This window comes from Maylandia zebra, linkage group LG20, assembly GCF_041146795.1.
Source record: "Maylandia zebra isolate NMK-2024a linkage group LG20, Mzebra_GT3a, whole genome shotgun sequence".
Classification (NCBI taxonomy): Eukaryota; Metazoa; Chordata; class Actinopteri; order Cichliformes; family Cichlidae; genus Maylandia; species Maylandia zebra.
In genome coordinates this window covers 11,277,940-11,302,672 of record NC_135186.1, presented here as the reverse complement: position 1 = coordinate 11,302,672, position 24,733 = coordinate 11,277,940, and the positions used below count along the sequence as shown (strand labels likewise).

The 24,733-nt window shown below is 43.8% G+C and overlaps 1 protein-coding gene across 6 annotated transcripts in view; it reads left to right on the top strand.

The window, feature by feature from the left end:
• The window catches only part of agrn (agrin), a 267,410-nt gene that overhangs the window by 79,502 nt on the left and 163,175 nt on the right, over positions 1 to 24,733 (top strand). The window contains exons 1-2 of one of the 6 annotated variants that reach the window (XM_076878739.1): positions 21,594 to 23,155; positions 23,232 to 23,779. The exons of 4 other annotated variants lie outside the window; for them this stretch is intronic. In XM_076878739.1, coding sequence (XP_076734854.1) covers positions 23,614 to 23,779 — 166 coding nt within the window. In that variant the 5' untranslated portion in view covers positions 21,594 to 23,155; positions 23,232 to 23,613. Of the gene's footprint in view, positions 1 to 21,593; positions 23,780 to 24,733 lie in introns of those variants that run through there. One more of the 6 variants, XM_076878738.1, reaches the window with a different exon arrangement.

The following is a 24,733-nucleotide window of genomic DNA, read 5'->3' as shown; positions in this document are numbered from 1 at the left end:
GTCCCATCTGATGTGTGTGTCTGCGTGTGTGTAGTCTACCCAAACCCCACCCTGTCCATCTCCAGATTAAGAGGCCTCCACTGAGTCCCTGACCCAGAATTCTTACCTCCCCTGTCAAAACACACACACACCCTCACTACATAACCCCCTCCCAACACCACCTAATTTCCTCCTCAGGACAGACAGCCTCATGGGAGAGACATGGGGTGAGGGCTCCATTAGCGGCCCCGGCCCCGACGTGTTGCAGTGGTGTTGCATTGAGGGATCTGCGCTTAAGAAAAATGGGAGTTAAAAGCGATAGTGTCATCTGCGGACTTAGATGGGGGAGGGCTTAAAGTGTTAGGGGTTGCTCTTAGTCCACATGGGGTAATAATGTGTTTCCACATAGAAGTGGATTTGAGCCAAAATCATTGATTTAGTGAGGGAAATGTAATTTACATCTCATCCATTGTTGGATATCCTGACACATGAGCGTAAGACGTGAGATTGTGAAACATGCTGATACTGATTAGTTTTGTAACACGTTGATACACTGGTATATTTGTTAGTGACTGATAACATATTCTCAAATAAGCTCTAAGATGTATTTTAAATTTAACTGAGACCCACATCCGTATCTGTCCTAGCATATGTCCATCTGCCTTACGTCTACCACTCTCCATTATCCCTTACTCACCATGGAGCCACTCTGGTGTCCCCAATAAACTTATCTGACCATCCATCCATCCATGCACAGACACTCTCCTTAGGCGTTCACCCACTGGGGGCTTTGTGTGAATCCAGGCCACACCCAGTGTAAAGGACCCAGTTTTGTCTTGTCTGTCCCAGCAGTGCTTTAGGCCACTCTATACAGCTAAACCTCCACAAACACCATTCAGCAGCAAAACACGGTCCAACGCTCTGCGCACACTGTGTGCTGTGTTAAAAGAGAGATGCGATGGATCTTTTTTGACATTCAAACAATAAGATGTGGCTACATTTAAAACTCAAGCAAAAAAAGAACAGACTGTGTGTATGCTTGCGTGTGTGATGCCTTTAATCAGCCCAGTGGCACAGAACGTGCTTTTCTTCTCTTTTTCAAGACCAATTACCGTCATCGACAGTGATGAATTTTGATTTTGACACATTGGCTTTCATGCAGCGCTGTCTCCCCACGCTGTAACAGCGAGGAGGCTTGTTTGTGACAGAGCCGGAGAAATAACAACGCAACATATGGAGCTTTATGATCGAACTATAAGCATCCAAAATACTTTTACTTTAATGGAAAGCATGCCCCATCAAGTAGGGTGTGGGAGGCAGCATCTAAAAGCCATTAATGGCCAGGCTTCCACTGAATCCTTAATGACGACGTGTTGAAAATAATGTGTCCAGAACTGCACCAGTATTTGAAATGATTGTTGATCAAGCGGTAAAAAAAAAAAGCAAACCATGCCCTTTGGCTTTCTCTCTGTTAAAAAAACAAAAAACGAAGCCGCATTTATTCGACAGACAGACTGTGCTGTCTGAACATTCCTGCCACCTGATTCTCTAACATCCTTTGGGGGTCATTTGGAAATGACTCATGAAATTTCAACTTCTCCAGTTTAATTTCCTCAAGTGTGTGCTCCCATTATCACTGAAATTAAGCTATAAGCCATTGTGTGGTAAATTGAATAAATTGGTTAGTGGATTTATTTAGCAAGGTGCCTTATTTATGAGGTGATTGTGCCCCGTGGCAAGCCCCATTTCTCATTTCAAAAAATATTATGGCTCCCTAATTGATAAGATAAACAGGCCATTATGGGTTTCTTTGCTAAACCTTGCAAACTGAATGGAGTCTCCCCCCCCCCCTCCCTGTCATGTAACTCTAATCCACCTCCCCATTTCCTAATGTATTGCATGTAACAAGGCAGCATTGTTATCAGACCCTTTCAATTACAATGTGTACTCCAGGCCTAATAATTATGCATGCTCATAACTGAAACATCTATCCCCCGCTTTAAGACTGGATGCTAAAGTGGCTCCATTAAAGTTGCATTATTTGGGCTCCTCATTCTGATATAACTGGGGTAAATAGGAGTGCTGGAAGAGAGAGTGATGCATGGAAAACCATTTAGGACCAGTGGGGGGAAGGAAGGTGCAGGCTGCTGCTTCTGCCATGGGGAGGCTGGTATAAGGGGACATGTTGCAGAGGTAGATTGGTCTAATTGGAACTTTTGGCTGTCTTGTCACATACCTACTTAATTGGCGTGCCGAGAGGTCGGGGTGAGTATAAGCAGGGGCTCACAAGTGGGTGGCTTACGCCTGCAAATGTGTGGCAGTCGCGTGTGTGCAAGCGGCGGTGGGTATCAGAGTGCGTCTTCTTTCTTCTTTTTTTTTTCCAGAGAACCAGAGAGACATAAGAGTGTCAGCTCATCAGCATAAAGCATTAAACATTTACGCTGACCTACAAATGCTGACAACCCCCATCCCTTCAGTCACACCCATCACTCCGTCGGCTTCTGCTTCGTGTCGTTTGCTCCTGTCTACCAGCTCCCCTCTCCACAAATACACACACCAAGGCACATCCTCTCTGTTTTCCTTGGTCGATAATGAGGATCCGGCAGAGGGAAACTGCAGAAATTGGAGGTTTGGATGGTGAATGAGGGTTGTGGGTTGTTGCCATTGTTAGAATAAAAGAAACAGTTTAGGTTTTAGACAAGTGGCGAACCCGATGCTCGTTTTGCACACTCTTTCTTCAGTCAAGGACTCAATTTCTGTTAAAAAAGAAAGGTAGCTCTTATGACCTGCTCTTGTTTTGAAGGAAAGGAAAACAGCATTTTGCAGCTAAGATATTGAAATTGTTGTTTGGTTTTCAGAGAACAGATTCTAAAATGAAAATGAAGATGCTTTGCTCACTTCTTTGAGCTGCAAACAGAAATGAAATATGAGTAATAAAAATAGGATTCACTTCTTCATTACGGGCCAATTTCTGAAAAACAAAAAAAAAATCCCGTATCAAAATGGGCGCGCCTCCTTTAATGAAATTTGTGTCACTGTAAACAATGGCACGAATCCATCGGCAGCTGCGCTTCTGGACTTTTATCCCCTTACGTCATGATTTAATGCAGAAGGAAGTCCATGAAGAGGCAGCAGCTGTAGCGTTTACTCATGCAGCTCTGTGGTTTTTAAGGGAAACAAATGTGGGAGATGCGGACTGTTTATCATGATCGACTGCAGATGTCTTTTTGCGGCCAGTGCACTCTGCTGTGGAAATGGTTTGGGCAGTGAAAGAGGGAAGAAAAATACAACAAGGATGAAAAGGGGAAATGAGAGCCTCTCTTGGTCTGTCTCTCTCGTTCTCTTTCTTTCTCGGTCCATCGGTAGTCTGTAATAGACGTGATGGAAATTGATTTCCAGGTGAATTATTTTGTGCGCGCCTCAGTCACGGGGAGATAATAATCCTTCCCCTTCCCCCCACCTGAAGAGGCCTGTGTGACTCTCAGGCTGTCCTCGTGCTGTTCCAAGAAGCACTGCTTTAATTGACCGTTTCAATATTCTGTGACTCTTTCACCTCAAGCCTTCTCTTTCCCTGCTTTTTTCACTACCTGTCTATTAGGCAGCCGATGCACTGATCAATATGATAGAGGGCAGTGTAAGGAAAGAGAAAATCTCAAATCACTAGAGATTAGGAATGATTTTAAAGAGCGTGCACCCAAATCGCTTTTTTCCCTTCTTTATCTCATCAGTGGTCTAAGTACTTCCACGTGCAAATATTGCCTTTGTAATCCCCTTTCACATCTTATCCTTAAATGCCAGCATGATTTCTGTGAATTTAAGAAGGAAAATCGCCACAAGAATACAGTTAATGTGGAGTCCCGTGAATGGGACTTTATCATCAGCATCAGCCTCAGTTTTCCTCAGTCTTGACCAGTCCTTGGGGGTCATTTGCTATGTTTCTTCTTTACAGAGCCAAAGCAGCAGCTAAAAGGCTGTAGTGTGCTTTATCGACAACAGAGGAAGAAGTGGTCGATGAGTCAACATTATTGACCCGGGGATATGGGACTGAGCAAAGATAAACTCTGTTGAACGGATGATCAAGCTTACTCTAAGTTATGTCTTGCATCATCAGCTATTTGGGCTTTGAAGCCAAATCCTGCTTCGATCCAAGGTCAGACATCTGGGCTTTTTCAGGCTGTAATGTTGGAGTGACATAGCTCTGTGTTTATTGGTATTTAATAAGAGGTGTATTTTTGAGCTAACAATTACTACAAAGGTATATTTTCTCATGCAGCTAGATTGAACTCTAAGCACTTGCTGCAGACCACGAAAACCCGCACCACGATCCCTCTATTATCTCTCTGTCCACAGGCACATTCATCTGAACCAGCACTACTGTATACGAGCAATATTTGCTGGTGGTTCCTTGGGCTTTCTTGGCACGGATTACTGTTAATACTCCGGCCTTGACAACACTCAGTTGTAGAAAAAAAAGGGAAGTAATGTCAGATAAAGGTCAGCATAACACCAGGCAGCTCAGTATTAGCCTGCACTCTGCTTCATGTTTTCTAATGGAGGTTTGGTTTTAGGAGAATTTTAATGTGCCGTATTATAATTGCTCATCAGTTGTAATAAATGGAGGTTAACATTTCTTAATCAACTTTTAAAAATTTTTTGTTCCATGAGTTAGTAGACATGAAGACCATTAGTGACACCAATCAGGAGAGGCTAAGGGTAATGAATATTTTCATTAGCAGCCTTTCTGACACTTTTTAATTTGGAAATATTTGCCTACAAAATGTCAGAAAGACGTGGATTGATTTTGCTGCATGCTTTTGGGTTCGTAATGTTTCCACCTGTGTGTGAGCATACTACCTCAGGATGGTGTTGCCTGGTGATTTTGGTAGTTAGAGTTGGTGCCAGAGCTCATCCAGCTGCGCCTCACTTCCTGGGCTTCATCCAAAGTTTGGAGCCAGCAGCCCAGGCACACATGCAAGCAGGCAGGCTGTCTTACCCCAGCAAGAAGAGCTCCCCTTGGGGCTATCGCACCAGAAATCCCTCCCTCCCAATCTTAACCACGGACAACCTGAGGAGCCTGACACTGGCTCTCAGACCTGCCAGCGCAGAGTGCACCATAGTACCAATGTAGATACACACATCAACCTACACACAGCACTCTCCTGTGAAGACAGCAGGGTCTTGGGGGTTACACTGCTCAATTTCTCTCCTTCTTTTCCCACTCTGGTTCTTCCTCTATCTTGGCAGAAGCTGCTCGCACCTCTCCCACCAGCCATTACCCTCTCGCTGTCTCTCTCCTCGCTGTCATTCCAGCTCCCCTGTGTTTTCTTCCCGCTCTCTCTCTCTCTGTTCATTCACCCTTTTCAAGCTCTTAACTTCTAATCCTTCTATTTTACTTACTGCACCTGGATCATTTTTCTACATCCCTCTCCTGTTCCATTCTTCCATCTTTTCTACCTTTTACCACCTTCATACCTAACACATCTTCCACCCCTGTTCAAGCAGTTGGACTGTTCCTCAACTCTGGTCTGCTCTAACTCCCCCTGTCTCTCCCTCTCTCTTCGTCGACCACTCTGCTCTTTAAACTCTGCACTAACTTGCCTCCTCCTCCTCTTCTGAGCTTGGCCCTGGCTGCAGCTTTCCCCCTGAGATGTGACTGCCTGCAGAGAGTGTAAGAGCGCGATTCTGAGATAATATGTGTGTGCGTCTATGAGCAGAAGTTTGATTGTGTGCTTCTGGTTCTGTGCGATAGAAAGTGCGCATAGTTGAGTTCACCCTTTGTGTGCGGGTGGGTGTGTGTTTGAGAAAGTTTGATTTCAGTCAGTTGGAGTTCATTTCTGTGTGTGTGTGTGTGTGTGTGTGTGTGTGTGTGTGTGTGTGTGCTGTACCCTCAACCTCCCTTTTCCCTTTGTAGCAAACCAGATTGCATTAGCAGTACGTGGGTGCCATGGGATCTTGATAAAAGTAAGCCACAGGTTTAACCGCCCCTCCTGCCTCACACACGCACATGCACACACACACACACACACACATGCACACATTCTGAGCCACTGGTTCCCTCAGGGCAACTCACCAGCTAGCAAATCATTTATCACACAGTAATGGCTCTGATGATCTCCCTCCCTCCCTCTCTCTGTCTCTCTCTCCGTCTCCCCATCTCTCCACTTAAGGGGTTTGCTCTAGATTCTCAATCACAGGACCGCTACACATCCCGATCAGACACATGTATGTACATTCTCAAGGTGTTAACACATGTTGAAAGGATTCCCAAGTATAAATAAAACCTCTCTAATCATCCAGAGTCATATAGTCGTGCTTCCACACAAGCACCATTTGGACTTCTTTCTTATTAGTAGAAGATCAATCTGTGAACCAGTTGCAGAGTCTGCTGATATATCCTCTGGGGAGGGTATTTCAGGCCAAGATTTCCTGGGGTGTGTTCCTGCAGGCTGCTTCAGTTTGTTCACCATGAGATGAGGATAGCTCATCAAGAGCTTTTTCATTCCAGAAAAAAAGCTGAGTTTAAACCAAACACTAAGTCAGTTGCTGCTTTAAAAGAATAGACAGTAGTCATTTGCATCAGCACCATGATGTTGTCCGCTGGTTTTGGGCTCTGGGATGTTAATGTTTTGATTGACACTCTTAGTGGTTCCGCAGTGCAGTTGTTTACACATTTGCCAAACAAGAGAAAGATTCCCAGTTCGATCCTTGGAAAAGAACAAATCCCTTTGGGGTTGTGTCAGGAAGAGCATGTGGAGGAAAACTCTACTTAATCAAACAGGTGGAGCTATCTGTGGTGGTGACTCATTGTGAATAAGGGAGCAAGTGAAAGTAGCTTTTTTTATCATCTCTCATTCTTAGGAGCTAAGGTCATCAGTGGATAAAATCTCTCACAAAAGCTCAAAAGAAGAAGAAGAAGAAGAGCTTTCTGAATCTGTTAGAACTGCGACAGCATGCTAATGATGTAAAATGAAATGCATGCCTTATAATGTTTGTGAAACGTATAAACACATTAAGTTGTGCTTATAGAGAGGGTTATATGTGTGTGGCGGTTTCTTGGCTTAGTCCTATGACTTTCTGGAGTCTCTGCTGGTTGCCTAGCAACCTCACAATGACGACAAGACTTCTTATATACTGTACAGACATGTGAGTTTCTTCTAATCTTACTCTTGGAAATAGGGTGAATGAGCACTAATGTGAGTTTTTGCCAATTTCTTTGCTTTATGTTGTTGAAAGCTGAGAACATTAATGGATTCGAGACCGCTGGTCAGACAAATCAAAGCAGTTTAAAAATGTCACCTTAGGCTCTGGAAAATTATATTAATTTGTGCTTTACTACATGGGAATTAATTGATTAATCAAAATTAAAAAATAATAATAAAAGGAATCAACAAATTAGTAGATAATAAAACTAATTAATTCTCAGCTTCTGCCTATTGAAATGCAAATTTTTAATCATTCACATTAACAAAACAATTTCACAATTTCCTAAATCTATTTTGCTGCTCTTCTGTTGTGATAACAAAAGGCCTTTTTCATTTTCTGCTGCAAATACTCAGTGTTGGGGACACGTGCGAGAATTTGATTGATTCTCCTGCTTTGCGTGGTAAAAATAGAACCTGTGTGTGGTTAGCATTAAACAGTAATAGTCACCAAGGCTGAAGAAGGAGAGAAAAGAGCACAACTGAAGCGAGGCAATCTGAAAAAAGAAAAAAAGAGCTTCACTGCTTGCTTAAAAGAAATAGCAGCAATCTTCAAAAGTGAATAACTAAAGAAAGAAAAAGAAACTGAAAGATTATTGCTGGAGCGAGTGTCGCACAAACAGCAGTGAGCAGCGAGTGCTCACGCTGGACTCGCCAGTGTTGGATCCTTATTTTCTCGCTCATCCCTTTGGTAGCCCCTTCTTATAAATCTTCACAGACTGGCCTGATTCGTAAACATGAAGTGTTGCATAAAAGACCTTAATCCTCAAAAATTCAAGCACGGCTTCATTTTTCTGACATTTTGGGGCTATTGGTGTGTAATAATTGCATGGTATGTAGCAGTTTGAGCTTCTCAGATGTTTTCTTTGTTCCGCTCTTTCTGTGTTGTATATCTGATACGAGATGAGCCCTGACAAGCAGAACTACTCTTTTTTAGCTCTTTAAATTTTCACACTAAGAAATTGGGCCTATATTTCATTCTTACTGGATTTGGAGAAATGTTGCGTTTAACTTGATGAAACCAGCCTTGATGTGATCTGCACAGCTGTGCACTTGCACTCGGTTTAATGATCCAGCGATGCCTGTTGTAAGAAATGACGCCATAGATCGGATGACAGTTTGTCAGGTGACCTCTTCAGCGTGTGTGGTTCATTTGTTGCTATGGAGAAGGGGAACATATGATCCGACCTCAGGTCCCCGGGGAGTCGCTGTGTCCTGCAGGGGCTCGTAAGGGTCAGATGGCAAAGATGTGGATTGGATCAACGGGAATGGGAGGTGTAGGGGGCTGGGAGGGGTGTTGTTGCTGGAAACATGAGAGTCGGACTGGGACTTGGGGCGGAGGGGACGAAGAAAAAGAAAGAAACTGGATATTGGAAATCTCCCCCTGCTTTGGATGCAGGTGGTGTTGTGGTCCTGGCCCAGGCTATGCCAGTGTAGAAATTGCCAGTATGTTATCATTCAGGAAATGTAGTGGCATGTGGAGAAATGAAAGGGAGAGGTAAAACTGACAGAATGCAAATGGCTTGCAGGTGTTGGAATGGAAATGAAATGAATGGCAGATGAGGTGTTTCTGCTTGCCTTATAGAAATACAGTGACAGAAGTGACCCAAATTGTCTGAAGGACTGCTTCAAATTGCTGCGAGTGAAGCCTTGCCTCGTTTCGTCTCCGTCTTGTTCTTCTTCTTTCTCTTCACTGTATTTGAGTGTCTCTTTTTTCCCTTCCCTCCTTCGCTGCCAATCTTTTTTTCTCCATTTATCCCTCCTTGCTTCTCCCTCGTCATTGGAATGGTTTCTGAAACGAAATCTCGCAAATCACCATTTTTCAGACCACGGCAATGTGTTTTCTGCATATGAGATGTTACCGTAGCAACAGGGCAATAATTCATCCCCCTGCTGTCTCGTACAGAATGCGTTGCATTAATTTGGCATGACATGTGAGACCTGGGATATCATTTATGCTCTCTGTACCTGTGCTAGTAGACTGATGCAACTGTAAGTTGGTCTGCAAATGGATTTCACTTGTTTTGTTGTTGTTGTTGTTTTTTCTTTTTGATGGTGGACAGTGGAGAGGGGTCTCAGAGTGTCCTGGCAGGTGACTGACAGTGTATCATGTGCGAATTCTCCCTGTAATACAGATACGTTTCCTTCAAATCCCATTCTGGAAGCTTAATCCACATTCACATTAGTCTTCTCATAGAGAAGAGTTTTCTTCTGAGAGGTGCTTCGTTCTGACCCTGTGTCCAGACCTTGTTGTTTACCTCACAGATTAATATGCACCTCAGGATGCTGCTGGTGCAGCCGACTTCTAAATGTCTCTTTTGGTCCATCGGCATGATTTTCACTGTCGTTGTTCCTCTTCATTTACCTCATTTATCAGTTTGTTACCCAGATGAATAATGGATGAGGAGGCTTGTTGCCTCGGCGACATGCCAAGCTCATGATTGTCACGCGTTCACTCACAAAACTCATGTCCACTATCCTCTTTTGCCTGCGAGTGACTCCTCCTCCGCCAATTCTGGGTGATACACGGGTTGACGTATCAGCACGCAGTGTTTCTGCTGTGATTGAGTCTTGGCAGCCGTGCACTTCGAGACATTGAAGTGGGAGGTCCATTAGGAAATGACACATAGAAATCTATATGAGTATGAATGGATTGGCCCTCTACTGTGAGACTGAGCCATCACCTATTCCATTCTTCGAATGAGTATGTGGTTATCCTCATTCAAGGGCACGTGTAAGCCTTGCACTATACTGGTGTGCTTTGGACAAATCACATGTTTTTTACAGGCCTTCTGGCCTCCAGCAATACAGAGCTTTGGACTATGTCAAAATATAATGGAGGAATGTGAGGATGTATGATCACCAAAGCTAAAACGCAACTTTTTGTAGATTTACCGATTGCTCGGGAAATAAAAGTTAAACCATAGGAAGGCCCAAACCAGTACTGGATTTTTGAGCCTTAGTTAGATATAAGTATTCCATATATTTATTGTATGTACACTGACATGACTTTCCAGAAAAGAGTGAAAATGATGGGGTTGTTGCTTTCAAACTGTCCGCGTTGTGTTTTACAGACTGTATTTCAGCTTAGTGGGGCTGTGTCAGGTGGTAATCACTAATGAATATTTAAAGTTTTGTCTCTCTGGGTGTTGCTGCTTGCTGATGGATACAGAAAAAGGTTCTTCATTGTCAGAAAGGTGAACCAGTGGAAGAGCAAAAATGTCCACCATGATGAGGGTTAGGTTTTGCTACGTTTTCACTTGACTTTTTGCGAAGCGGGTTACAATGAAATGAGCCAAAGCGTGATGAGTGACAGGGTTTTCATGCCCGCAGGGTGTGATGGTGTATCTTTTGACATGAAAAAAAGGACTGAATGAACACTCTGAATAAGTGAATCTTCTGGTTTGGCCCTAAAACATACCATCTGTAGACTGCTTGACCTCTCTCCCGTCTGCTTAGCTGGAATGCTTCTCTGCATATCTATATTTTCAGGCCCTCTGTCCAAACATTAGAGCCCAGAATACAGACAAACAAGCATACTGCTTGAATTAATGTGAAAGCTTAAAAATTGCTTTGCTCTGTGAGGATTTAGCTTTGAACCTCCGCCTTTGTCGACACTACTTACAAGCTAAAATTGAAGCTTATCAGAAGGGAGGATTGAGGTGTTTCTCCTGTGACCCAGCATCAGAACGAATGGTACTTTATTGATCGTTGTGTACAAATTCTCTTTTCTCCTGTCCCATCATAGATGGAGGTCAGAGATCAGGCTCTGCAACAGGGCAGCACTCAGGAACTGGGTACAAATTACAGTCATGCTCAAGGACACTTTGGCAAACAAGATATTTGTTAAAGCAAAAGTTTGGGGCTACCAGAAAATGGCAGTCTAGACAACACGTGAAGGAGAGGTCACGAAACAGAAGCAAATCCTTCAAACTGGCTCTTTCAGAAATCTCAGTGTGAAATGTCTGTTTTTTTTGTAGATGCACTTTTAAAACATCCATTGAAGCAACCTGTTTCCACTCTAGTATTCTTTCTTGTTGCACATTTTTAGCAGTCCATTTAATTTAACCCTCCAGCACCTTGTGGCATTTGAAGGAAGAAATGTCTGTCTGTAAATTTATCTCTTGTCAAGTGTGTGAATGCCAAGACAGTGTGCCTATCTTGTATGAGTGCATGTGTGCTTGAGACTCTCAAAGCACTGTAATGTTGGAACGATGAAGCTAAAGCCTTGTGTTTGACAGACATTGGGGCTGTAGCAGGACATATTGTGCTCTTGCAGACGTCTGAAGAGTCAAATGATGGTTCTTTATTGGTTGCGCTCTTCTCTCTCCATCCAATAATGGCCCCCATTCCTGGCGTGGGTTTGCTTCGAAATGATGCAAAAATCTATGAAAGCACTGACCGTACAGTCCCAGAAACTCAGGATTTAGTAATGCAGACCGTTCAAGAACAGGAGAACCTGTTTTGCCTTTGCTGCACTGACACAAGGCGGACCACAGTGGCAACCATAATGGCTGCCATCCACATTGTTTCCACATATGGTCTTGCTTAACTAGGCTCACATTCACAACTTTAAAGCCTTTTGAAGAGTCTTCAAACACAGCTTTAAGAAATATAAGTATATTTGTAACATCTGCTTTGTTAAATTAAAATGTAGTCTGAACACTGTGGATAACAGTGGCTCCATAGTGTACTGGTTACCCATTTGCCTAATATTGTGAGACCAAGAGGTGATCCACATCCTTGGGGGTTGTGTCAGGAAAGGTGTCTGGTATGAAAACTTGCCAAATCAGATGTGTAGTCATCTGCCATGGCAGCCTTTTGTGAAAAAGGGAACAGCTGAAAGAAACCTCTATTAAGGTCTGTACAACAAATTAGCAGCATAAAATAGGGGCGTAATGTCCTAACGTTCATTAATTTCTAAGGTTAGAAAGCAGCGAAAATTGCTATTGCAATATCCACAGCCCCAGGTTATGTTTTCAGATACATTGTTAAGTCCATAACATGAAATTAATCACCAAATTAAAGGTTAAGTGGACAAACTGAACTCGCATTACTTAATGTTATACTCCCACTTGGGGAAACTGGCTAGAGACTGCGACACAGCAAAAAATTATTGCCACTGTATGCAGTGAAATTGCAATTTTGCTACCTTTGAAGTGATTACTTTAAAGATGAGGGCAGTGTCTGTGACCACCTTCAAAGCGACTGGTGCATCAAGACAGTGATAAATAAGTTTGCGATAATATGGCGATTAACTGTGAGAAATCTGAGAAAATTGTAAGTCTGTTGCTGTGTGTTGCAAATTTGTTGCCCTCAACAGTCCAGTCAGAGCCTCATAGATGTTAAACAAATTCAGGAATTCCTCTACAAACAGGTACATAGTTGATGCAGGATGATTGTACAGACTATCCATTCCAAATGGATTAGTCTCATTTCATTATCCCAGGGTTGCTAATACTTAGTGTACCTTATGCGCATTTACACCTGGGCTGCATTTGTTTTTCGTCTACCAGAATAAAACCTTCCAAACACTGGATGCATTTTAATACCTGGTGCTAAGCGGGTCATTCATTTTCCTGACCGTGATTGCAGCCAGAAAACAGCTATTTCATCATTGCGGCACCATATTTTCATTAGGCTTCTTCTTCTAGCACACAGCCTCGTGTGACTGCACTCTTATCAAAAGAAACTAGAATTATTTACCAGGAAGGGGGGGAGAAAGTGGACTAGCACAGAAGCTGTCTTGTTTGAGAGAATAAGTTGAGCACATGCTGTCTGATTAGGCATATAAATAATTTATAGTCGTTCATTTATGGACTGCGTCTCAACAAGAGGGTATTGCTCGCCAATTAACATTCCCTCTCTGCCCTCTCTCTGAGAAGATTCTGCTCGACGAGCAGCCAGCCGCCAGCGAAGAGCTGAGAGGAGAGAAAACGAAAGGGGGAAAAAAAAGAGGAGGAAGGGAGTGGGTTCATAAGTATATATGCAAATGAAAGGGTCCCGCTGTATAATAGCTTGTCACTGTCAGCTCAGATGCCAGAAAGCCAATCAGGTAGATCTGCTTGTTTACAATATGTATATGTCACAGAGATGTATGGCGAAATGTCACGCTATATATAAACAGAGGTGAAGGCAACGGTAATTATTTGTTCATAAAAGGCAGGATTGTTGATGTAGAACACGAGGGATTCACAGCACAGAAGAACATAAGGCGTTTGATGGAGCTGAAATCTAAAATAGAATATTCCTACTTCAAGTCAATGTGCATAATGTTCTGCTTCAGACGTGCTGCTCATTAACCAAAACCTTTTTTATTTGCAAGAAATCCTGAAGTATCTTTCACTTTTTGTGGGCAGAAACATATCCCTGTGGCCTTAGCATGCAAGCTTTTGAAACTACACTTTCTTGAATTTTGGACTTAACATCACCGCGAACCTTCTCAGCGGAGATAATAAAGTCTCCCACACACTCCTCCATGCATTATTTCGCTACCTCCTGTATGTTGCCTCACCTCTGCAGATGGCTGGGTGTCTGTGCATTTTCAATCTGTGCCAGTACAATACTTGAGAGTCGTTAGAGACGTGCATGCATGCATTTATGTGTCTGTGTGAAAGCGAATTTCAGAGGCGGCTACATTGTAAAATCGATGCAAATTAGCACTGTGCGGGCTAAAGCGAAGGCGTGTTTGTGCACGTTGGAAACCTTTGAAGAGTGTATTCAGATCCAGAAATATCCAATCAGACACTAAGTAAACAATGCTTCAAAAGATCTGTTATGTCTATACTGACCGCGCTGTCTAACTGTCCTCTGTCTACACCAGTTCAAAGTACTACTGGATTTAAGCCATGTTGAAAGGACAGCTCTCAGCTCATAATGACTTATCATCACGAGTCTCCCGCTACTTTCTGCGCCTGACCAGGCCGGTGTGACTTGGCTGGTTCCCCATGACAGATGGCTGACTTGGCCTGAGACTGACATCTGTATCATCCTTTAGCTGCATCAGCCTTGCCTTTCCTGTGTAAAGGCTGTCAGAGCCAGCCACTCCTTCTCTGATTCCCTGCTCCTAGCCATCCAGTGCTGCTGCCACAATTGGCTCCATATGCCAGCCACATGGAGAAGTGTCACTCTCCGCTAACTCTGCTTGCAGCAGCCAAGAGCTCCCAGGTTGCGATCTCTCTCTCTCTTTTGCTCTCTCTCTGTCTCTCGCCCTCTCCTCTTCCCACATTTTTTTTATGTCACTCGTCTTTTTTTTGCCATGTAATTCTCTCTCATTATTTCACTGTCTGTGCCCGTCCATTGGAATAATTTCCTACATGGCCATTAAGGGAAAAATGTTGGTGCTGAAGACCTGAGTAAACAGGGCAAGGCAGTGAAGCGGGGAGGATATTACATCCTGTAATCATTGTTGTTGTGGGTGTTGATGTGCACAAGGGGCTGGCTAGAAAATCAGAGCTGGCTAATAACAACTTACTTCCCCGTGAATGAGTTCCTCTTTATTTAGACGACTGTTGGAAAAGAAAGGAGAGGGTCAGCGAGCAGTAGCCTTGAGAACATCAACATTCAGGAGAGAATCGGCGTCTTCTGGCTCCAGATGATCCCTGAGGCAGAAATTTTCATTCTCATCGTATGAACTAGGGAAATTAGTGTCCAGCTGTGGACAGGTCCTGGTTAGGGCCCCAGGCTAAGAGCTGCCTCAGCGTAGGCTGAAAAGCAGGTCATGGCAGCGTGGGATGGAGTGGGAGGAAGAGGCTAATGTGCCCAGAAGTGTTGAGTGTGGACAGGTGGATCGTTTTGGCTGCGACTCCTCTGTGGTTGGCTAAACAGCCTTAGCTGGAAGAACGGCTTGTGGACTAGAACAGATCACAGGCTTGCAATCGAGAAATGGCTCAAAGGAACATAAACGCTAGATTTTAAGACGACCCGAGTGCTGTGATCAGTGGATTTGTGAATATTAGCTGTGGGTTGTTTTCGCTTCAATCAGCGTCATAGTGTGTCCAAGTTGACACCGAACGCAGGCCGATGTGTCACACTGTGACTCACAGTGTGTGGAGCCCACCCGGTGTGGGAATGCTCTCATTCACGCTTACATCAGTGCCGGACAGTAGTACCATCATCCACTGACTCAGAAATAGAGCTGTCATAAAAACAGAATTTTCACTTTGACACAGCAGCAGATTCATTATCTGAAAATTTTTCAGCGCGACTAAAAAATTGTTTACTCGTGGAGTGATGTCAAACCGCATTTGTAACAGATTTCGCACAAGCTATTAGAGTCAACAGACAAGAGTCAGATCACATACATGTCTGTTTTAGTCATCTTGTTAAATGGAGGATGATAAATGTCAATATAATCCAGAAGAAATGTGATTAAAAATGATGAACAGAAGCCTCAGAAAGCTTGAAAAGTAATTATACACTTAAGTCTGTGTAGCCTCTCAGTCATCTGGGTCATGGTAGCCTTAAAAGCTTAAAAAGAACAGAACTGGACTTCTTCAAGTTTATGGAGACGTTTCACCAGCTGCCGTTTCTTTATTCTATTAAGACTATACAATTAAACATTCAACCCAGTGGCACCCCTCTATGAAAATAATTTAATGCAAACAAGTACAACCTTTTCTGGTAGAAACTTGAAATTTAGCTGTTACCGACAAACTTTCAATTTCAATTTAGTTCAATTCAATTTTATGTATATAGTGCCAAAACACAACAACAGTCGCCTCAAGTCACCTCATCATCTGTCCTTTATATTGTAATGTACACAATAATAATACATACAGAGAAAAACCCAACAATCATATGACCTCTATGAGCAAGCACTTTGGTGACAGTAGGAAGGGAAAAAATCCCTTTTAACAGGAAGAAACCTCCGGCAGAACCAGGTTCAGGAAAGGGCGGACATCTGCTGCGACCGGTTATGGTAAAAGAAGGAAGACAGTATAAAAGATATGCTGTGGAAGAGAGCCAGAGATGAATAACGAGTATGACTGGGTGCCGAGAGGTCTATAAACACAAATGTCCATCATTCTTTATCATAGTCCTATTAGCACCGAACCTAGATGTAAATATATGAAGCCATTGCAGTGCCCAGTGTCAAAATGTGACACCAGCAGAACGCATGCCACCAATTGGCTAGTCAATTGAATCATGACAGGGCTTCACTCACGAAAATTCAAGCTGCCATTTAAGCTGGCAACGAGGGAAATGACTCCACAGAAAAATAAAACTGTGGTCCTGGAGTCTGACAAAAAGCCAGTGAAGTAGAGGTATACCATCGCCTCGACAGCCTCCATTGTAATGTTGTGTTTGTGTCGCTTAAAAATGACGTCACAGGACTTTGAGGCGCATTAGTATAACGACCAAAATACACATTAGGTGGTACTCAATTGTAATGGAAAGTGACCTAAACTGAATGGAGTCAGGCCATGTCAGGGAGATACTAGTGGAAAAGCGCTATAAGTCTGTCTAATTTTGAAAATTTGTGTGTTATCTAACACTACTTTGCAGCTATCTGTGCCTGCGCACACATACAGCAGCTGTACAGTGTATTTATGCATCGTGCTAACCAAGTTTCCATGTTAATAACTTTGCACTCAACCCTCTTTTTCAAATGTGTTGACTTTTGGATTAAAAAAAAGGAATAATTTGTGACCATAATAATAATAATAATGGATTTATATAGCGCTTTTCAAGGCACCCAAAGCGCTTTACAATACCACTATTCATTCACACACTGGTGGAGGCAGCTACAGTTGTAGCCACAGCTGCCCTGGGGCAGACTGACAGAAGCGAGGCTGCCATATCGCGCCATCGGCCCCTCTGGCCAACACCAGTAGGCAAGTAGGGTAAAGTGTCTTGCCCAAGGACACAACGATCAGGACAGAGAGCCCAGGGATCGAACCGGCGACCTTCCGGTTACAGATGCGATTCCCAACCCCCTGAGCCACGATCACCCTAATGATGATTTGTATAAAGCGATGATAAAAACAAAAGGAATAATTTTGAGAAAACCACGGGGTAGCTAAACTAGAGGCTTTCCAATCGGGACTAAACAAACCACTGGGTGATGTTCCGGAGCCTACATGCATCTTTTATATACAGTCTCTAATTAGTGCTTCTTTTTCCCTTTACTGTGAATCACGTCCTACACGATAATACATTTAATACATTCATTGGAAGTAGTGTTGAGTTTAGGTTGTCATCATCACACTGGTGACTTAACCATCTTGTTTTCATCTCCCATCATCATCTGTCCTTTTACCTCCAACTCTTTTTCTTGATCCCCTTTTTAGTGGAGGTTAATGCCATTAGCGGTGCACAGCTGTGTGGGGCCCTGGCCTCCTCATTGCTGAATGAGCTCCGCTCAGCTTGGAGGCTTGATGACAGGGAAATCTGCAATACTGTTGGGCGGTGCAGTGAAGTCTGACTTATGATGATTGGAGTTAATACCGTAGCAAGACAATCAGCCCACCTGCTAGCATCCCTCCGCTGTCGCCCACTGGGTAAGGAAACTGGGCTTTCGTCCATCAGCTCCGGCCACGCGGCTCGATGCACATGAAGAATTCCACACTGCCCTTTAATGTCCACCTAATAACCTAAGCAACATTTGTGGCTTTGAACACATAGTTTATAGCCGAATTAGATGCATTTATGTGAAGTGCCACTCCAGTGATTTAATGCAGCGCTGAAGGAGCACATAAATACAGTACGTAATGGGAAATGGCTGTCAATAACTCCTGATTGAGCTCTGCGATGCCATTGGCTGAAATAACTCCCCATTACTGCAGATTCTAATTGTCCATAAACACATATGCACCAAAGAATAATGAAACACAAAATGACAAATAATGCAGTAAATTATCCTCGAAATGAGACACACACAAATAGTTGAGTGGGCCAGTGGACGCAGCCAATTTAAAAAAAAAAAAAAAAAATCCTTTCTAATTTTTAACAGACTTTCTTTTCATCAACATCATTAACATGCTTATATACAATGGACAGCAGGAAAGGGTGATCTCTGATGCCATTAGTGAATGCAGCAGCTTCACCTTTGATAGCTCCTGCTTTGAAAAACGGTCAGAATCTCACTCTAATGGGATGTTGATGTATTCATCAACAGAGATGGGGTTTTTTTTTCTTTTTTTTCTACACAGCCTACCATACAAAACTGTTGCTGATGTGTTTAGTGTTAGAAATTTACACAAAGTTTTCCCCAAACACATCATTTGATAAACGATTCAGCTGAAGACCTCATACGTATTTCATGATCCGGGATAGTTGTGTGTGAGTGAGCTCTGGAAACTGTTTTCACCCGAGTCAGGCAGAGAGCACGGAAAATAAGCCTCTAATGCCATCAAAATAGTTTAAATGACTTTGTTTTATGCATTCACTTTGGAGTCAATTCATTTCTAACAAAACTGCATTTTCTGGCTCGACTCGGTGCTTAGTCACCTGTACCGCCTTTGACAAATTGCTTTCTGTAAGCCTGTGCAACAGCAGAAGTGTCGGCGATGCAGATTCGATGTTCGGTCCTTTAATTCTTCACATGACTGCTGCGTTTTGTTCTGCTTCAGACAAAGCGTGGTATGTAAGTCTTTACCTGCTCCTAACAAATTACATACAGTTAGAGTCTATGAGATGCGATCAGAAAGGGAAGAGATGCATAAAAATCTAAATCCTTCCTTGAAGGCGGCACTTCATCACCTGAAGTGCCGCCACCACCTCTGGAGGTGCGTGTCCTCCAGAGGTGCTGGAGGACACGCACCTAGCATTGTATCCTGATGCTCTTGGTGGTTTGTCTGGCCCATTTGATCCATTCCCTGAGATTTGTGATCATCCTTTAGAGAATTGGTTAAACACACTAACACCTCCCACTTCTTTCAAAGCACTTAGCCCATTGTGATAGTTTAACCTAGTGGCACTCAAAGTTTCTCAGGCCAGCTACACTTCAGAAACCAAAAAAGTTCTTTCCTTACGCCTCTGCTATGATCAATTATTAATCGTTATTAAAAATAAAAAATAAGAGCATCACGAGAAGCCATCGTGTCTATTTTTCACCTGGGTTTCCACACTGCATCTGCAGTGGCTCCTCGCCCCACAGTTTGAGGATGTCTGCAGAGGTGCAAAAATATTACCATTTATGCTGTGAGCCTTAACCCCGTGGCTGTGCGGCTTCAGCGTAGCGTGTATGAGAAACAAAGATGATGCAAAAAAGACAAGAAATTTAGCCTTTTTCACTTTGATGCTTGTAAGTAAATCTCAAAAGAAACAGTCTCTTTTCTTGTCTCCCTTCAATTGAGATTTCTTTTTGGCCTTTGTGGGAAAAATTGTCATTCTGAGAGGGCCACAACTATTTTCACTTAGATCAATTATATGAGCACTGGCCAGCAAGAAGACCGGGATGCAGCCTGAGCTGCTCAGACCCACGTGCAAAAACTCAGTAAGCACACACACACCTTGATGTAAGCGTAACTGTCAATCAGTTATTGAACATGACAAATCTTTCACCCTCTGCATAAAGATAATTCACACACGTGTGCGTATCCGCACAGATATCAACTTTTACTTCTGCCAGACCATTAAGCAAGAGAGCAGCTCCTTCGGCTCCTTAATGGAAATTGCCATTTCAAAGCCTTCAGAGAGAGATGTTAACCTTGTGCGATACTTGTGGCATTAAAAATGGATCAAAGCAGCTGAGCTTTGATGTCAATGGAAGATTTTATTTGGGTCGTGGCATTAGAGCAAAGAGCTAGGCTGACTTCTTAGTGCCCTCTGCTGGGAGAATTTGGCATTTTACTCATGATCAAAAGTCTTGTGATGTTGTCAGGTTCCCATGCTTGTATTGTAAGAGTATTTTTTAAGCTCTTGCTGCAATTCCCAGGTCTCCTACGAAAAAGACAAAGTTATAAATGAAGGTGTAAACTGAGACAAAAGAAAATTAGAAAGCAGCTGTTGCCTCTTTCTTTTCACTCAGTCCATCAATCAGGTTTTGTAATGCTATATGAGAGCTGATATGGACTCGCTGGGGTATCGTGTCTGGAAATAGACAGAAACATGGTGGGGTGCTTCTAGGTGGGTGGCGTTGCTTGTTGATGATGGATTCAGGAGAGGGTGAGGTTGGAGGGGGGTTGAACTTTTGACCCTCAGCAGGCAATTTTTTAAAAATCCAGCTCCCTCGTGTTAGAGCTTCCCCTCAAAAAGCTCGGCTTAAACCTGAGAAAGAGCAAACTGGCCAAAAATATAAAACCGACTTTGCGGGGGAAGCAAGATCACCAACCCCATGCGCGCGGTGTGAGTGTGTGTGTGTGTGTGTGTGAGAGAGAGAGTTGTGTAAGTTTGTAGACTAAAAACAGACAGAGGGAGAAAGGCAGAAGGAGCTTTTTTACTATATGTATGTGTTAGTTTCTGTCAGACAGAAGAGGGAATTGTGCGGATGCACATGCACCATCAGTGTGTATGTGCCTGTGCACCCTTGTGTAAAGCGGTGAGGTGGTGGCGGTGGGGTGAGGAGCGAACTGCAAAGATGGAGATGGAGACACAGATAGAGAGAGTGAAAAAAAACCCCATAAATAATTGATGATAGACACCGCCTTGCATCTGCCGCCTGCTGCTGTTGAGTTACTTCAAAGTAGATATTGATGCAGGGTCTTGCTAAAACACAGGATAACCACCCATCCAGTCTGAACTCATTATAGCATTTAGAAAAAACACACAGTTGTACGTTGCAGTTTAAAAGAGCAAAAATGACCTTCTGTGAAATAGAATAGCCTCAGATCATATTCATTCCTTACTTTCTTTTTAAAGAAACCCTTTCCTTGTTATCATGAAAGTCAGGGAAAAAAGATCCAAGTGGGAATCTTAATTAATTGCATATAGTTACCGTTAAATCGATGTGGAGTTTTTTCCCGGGCTTATATCTGCGCTAGTTGTGCATATTGGTGACAAGTGGGTTAGGCTGTTTGGAGAGTGTTAATACATGATTGACTTTAATGTGTTTAAGTTTTGCTCCCTCCTCCTTCCACGGGCCTATTTTCTCTCAGTTTGCCTCATTAAATCTTTGTGGAAATTCTCCAGCTCTTGTGGAAGAGACTTTCTTTTGATTACGCTATAAACAAATGGAGGAGTTGGTTGACATCTCCCAAGACTGTGGCCCTCTTTTGTTTTGCTGCTACACTGTTGCTGCCCCCCCACCTCACTCCCCCGCTTTGACAGGACTCGAGTACTACTCCCCGAAGCTTTTATTCTTGCTCATTTTCTTTTCCTTCAACCAACTAGGAGCCCTCCTCCCTTCTTGCCTTTGTTAAAGACAGCCCCTCATCTACACTCCCCCCCCCCCCCCCCCCACATCTATCTCTCCCCCCCTCTCTCTCTTTCTCACACCATCTCTCTCGCTTACTTATTATGTGCTCATCCGTTCCGCTGACTGAGGGCTGAGAGAGGCGTGCTCAGGAAGACACTGTTTGGAAAACCAGCGACATGTCGCTGCAGTTTCATCCACAAGAAAAAAAAGAAAAGAAAGGTGGACAGAAGTGTAAGGAGTTGCTTTTCCCGTGGCCAACACTCCTCCTCCCTCCCGTGTACTTCCCTCTCGCGCTGTCTGTCTGCTGACTTCTCTCATTGACTCTCTCCTGCGTGCCTCAGTTGGCTGACTGAGTGCACTGACACCGGGACCACTACCTGCTGCCTGGGGATTAAGCGCGCTATGAATACCCGGAGCCTAATTTGTTGTTTTGGCTGCCAGTGAATGTTGGATACGCACGCAGGAGAAGCTGGAGCCACAGCCTTCTGGCCAGGACTCTCGGAGCGCCTCTGGACTGAGATATCCCAGTGAAAAAGGGGACTGGATGCTTGGGCAAGCGTATAAAAGAGAGGCAGCAAACACAAGAATGAGAGACAATGCTGGACAAGTTATTTTTCTGAAAGGTAAAACAGCAGAAGCCAATTCAGCCTAATTCTTACAAGGGTCAGCGAGAGCCTTATCCTCTCATTATTTGGCTGGAATTTTTTTCACGGGCTTCTGACACAAGGAAATAATGCCCAGCAAATCCCCGCCTCGAGCGCCTCGCTTCATTCCCAACCACACGTAGGTTTTTTCTCCTTTTCTCTCTATGAGGTTTTTCATTCATAGCGTCGCTGGATTTTCTGTAGCTGCTTAGGAAGCAAACAGCTGTGGACTGACAGGTTGAGCAGGCGATCGCTCGCCTCTCTAACTTTTTCCCCTCCTCTCAGCCACTTCTTTTGACCTGCTTTTGGCCCCAGCTCTCCAGAAGGTGTAAAGGTGGGGGCAGCTGCTCTCCCCCCTCCATGCGACTCGATTGGAATAAAAGGGTATTGAACCAGCGAGGAGCGGCAGTCACGCAGGACAAGCGGGGGAGAGAAAACACAGACCATCTCCATATGGTTGAGTGAGAGGCAGCCAGCTGCCTTCTAACCATCCTCCAAATCACGCGGCGGAAGATGCAAGGTGCTCCGGTGATGATGTCAGATTTGGATGGGTTTGGTGTGCGGCGGACCGCACCGTAACCAGGCAAACAAGCTGTCCTGTGGATACAAAAAAAAGTTGTGTGCAGTTTGAAGCTGATCATCGCTGATAAGAGCACTTATGCTCCGATATTCCAGCATGCAACAGCCACAAGGAAACTTAATGAGATCTGCAGCCATCACCTCTTAGGGAAATACTTGTGATGATGTTTTCGGCGAGCGCCAGGCGTTGGCATTCGTTGTAAAGGCGTTTGACAAGAGAAGAAGAAGAAGAGGGGAGCACTCCTCCTTTGCTAATTATCAATCAGGGTCACAGCAAAGAAAAGATTCCTTCTGTGGATTTATCGTCTGTCTGCTCTGGAAGTTTTTCCCCTTTGGATATCTGACAATCCAAACGCACAGATTCCTGGTTTAGGTTGTACACCTCACAAGTGCACTAAACGCACATATTCAGCTACATTAATCACCACCCAATTAAATCCACACACGTTTGCTCTGTAAGTATAAAACACACGAGAACACACACAAGCATACTTCCACATTAGAATCCCATTAGTTTGTTTTTTGTTCCAGCGGCCACAGGAGAATGGAGGTCGTGTGGACGGGTGGGGGGCTGTAGGAGTCCCTTCAGCCTGTCCTCTTCCCCAAATGGATGTTATTACCTCTAAAAATGTGCTGCTTGGAAACCGCTGAAAGCTTCCTGCTGCAATTCTCTGACAGAAACAGTCACGGGGTCTCTGCCACGGTGCACAGCTGGAACCACAACTGAAACAGCCACCATCTATTTTTTTGTTGTTGTTGTTTTTTTTGTATTAAATTTCAGTTTATCTTCACCACCTGTCACCCCTAACCCACCGCCATCATTTTTTCCAACGGGTCTTTGGGCACCCCTCGCCGAGCTCCTCGTCCCGTCGTCTCCTCTACGCTGGAGGGGCGCGGGTCATTGGAGTGGAGCATGAGCGGGTGCCACTATCCCTCACCGCCGCCGCAAGAGCGGGACCGCAGGTACCAGCACAAAGTGTCGCTGGTGGTGCGCTACTTCATGATCCCCTGCAACATCTGTCTGATCCTGCTGGCCACATCGACGCTGGGCTTTGCCGTCCTCCTCTTCCTCAATAATTGTACGTTTGTTAATCTGAAGCACACAACTCAACTGTCTGCACTGTACTGCTTTCCACTGTAATGTACGGGTCACTGTTTCGCAGTAGACTTGTTGCCATAAGTGCTTTGCTACAGAATTGAGCTCGGAAGGAATGATTTACTTATTTATTTTTATTATTATTTCACATACTACCTCATTTTTGCATTAAATGTCCTTGTCAGAGGAAATGCCCCCTTCAAAATCACCTTTAACTCTCATGACAGCCTTATCTGCGCTTGAAGTAGGAACATCAAGACAGCTAAAGTCACAGCCCCCCCCCGCCGACCCCCTTTGCTTGATTCGGTATCTGCCGGCTTCTAAGACTGCTCCTATCTCCCCTCCAAAGCCTTGGCATTTACTTTGAACTGCGCAGTGAAGTATTAAATGGCGATTAAATGTCTTTGGTGGATTTATTTTTTTTTAAGTATCTTTTGGCCCAGAAAACTCTGACCGCCGTCATCTCCTCACAATGTAAAATTCTCTTCTTTTAATCCACTGAAATAAAAGCAGCTCATTAAAAGCCCAAAGCATACAACTTGTAGGGCTGATCTGATGCTCAGCCAAGCCCATGACAGATAGGGGCTGCTTTTCAGATCCAATAGAAGCAGGCGCATGACCGAAATAGACGTTCACCTGCCACCTTTTTTTTTTTTTTTTTTTTTTTGCACCATCGGTAACACACGGGCAGGTTTTCCCCGCTTCAGTTTGTTAACGCAGCCTTATTCATTCTGCTCGCTCTCTCAGAGACTTGCACACTTCTATTTGCGAGTGCCCCGCCTGCGTAAATCGTGCTAAAGGTGAAATTTATTCAACTTTTCAAAGTGGGCCAATATTTATGCATGACTTGCTCCTCATAATCACCTGCAAATTATAATAAGTAAGCAAACGCGTTCAAGAAGTGCAACTGTAATAGTAATTTTAATACCGCCAAATG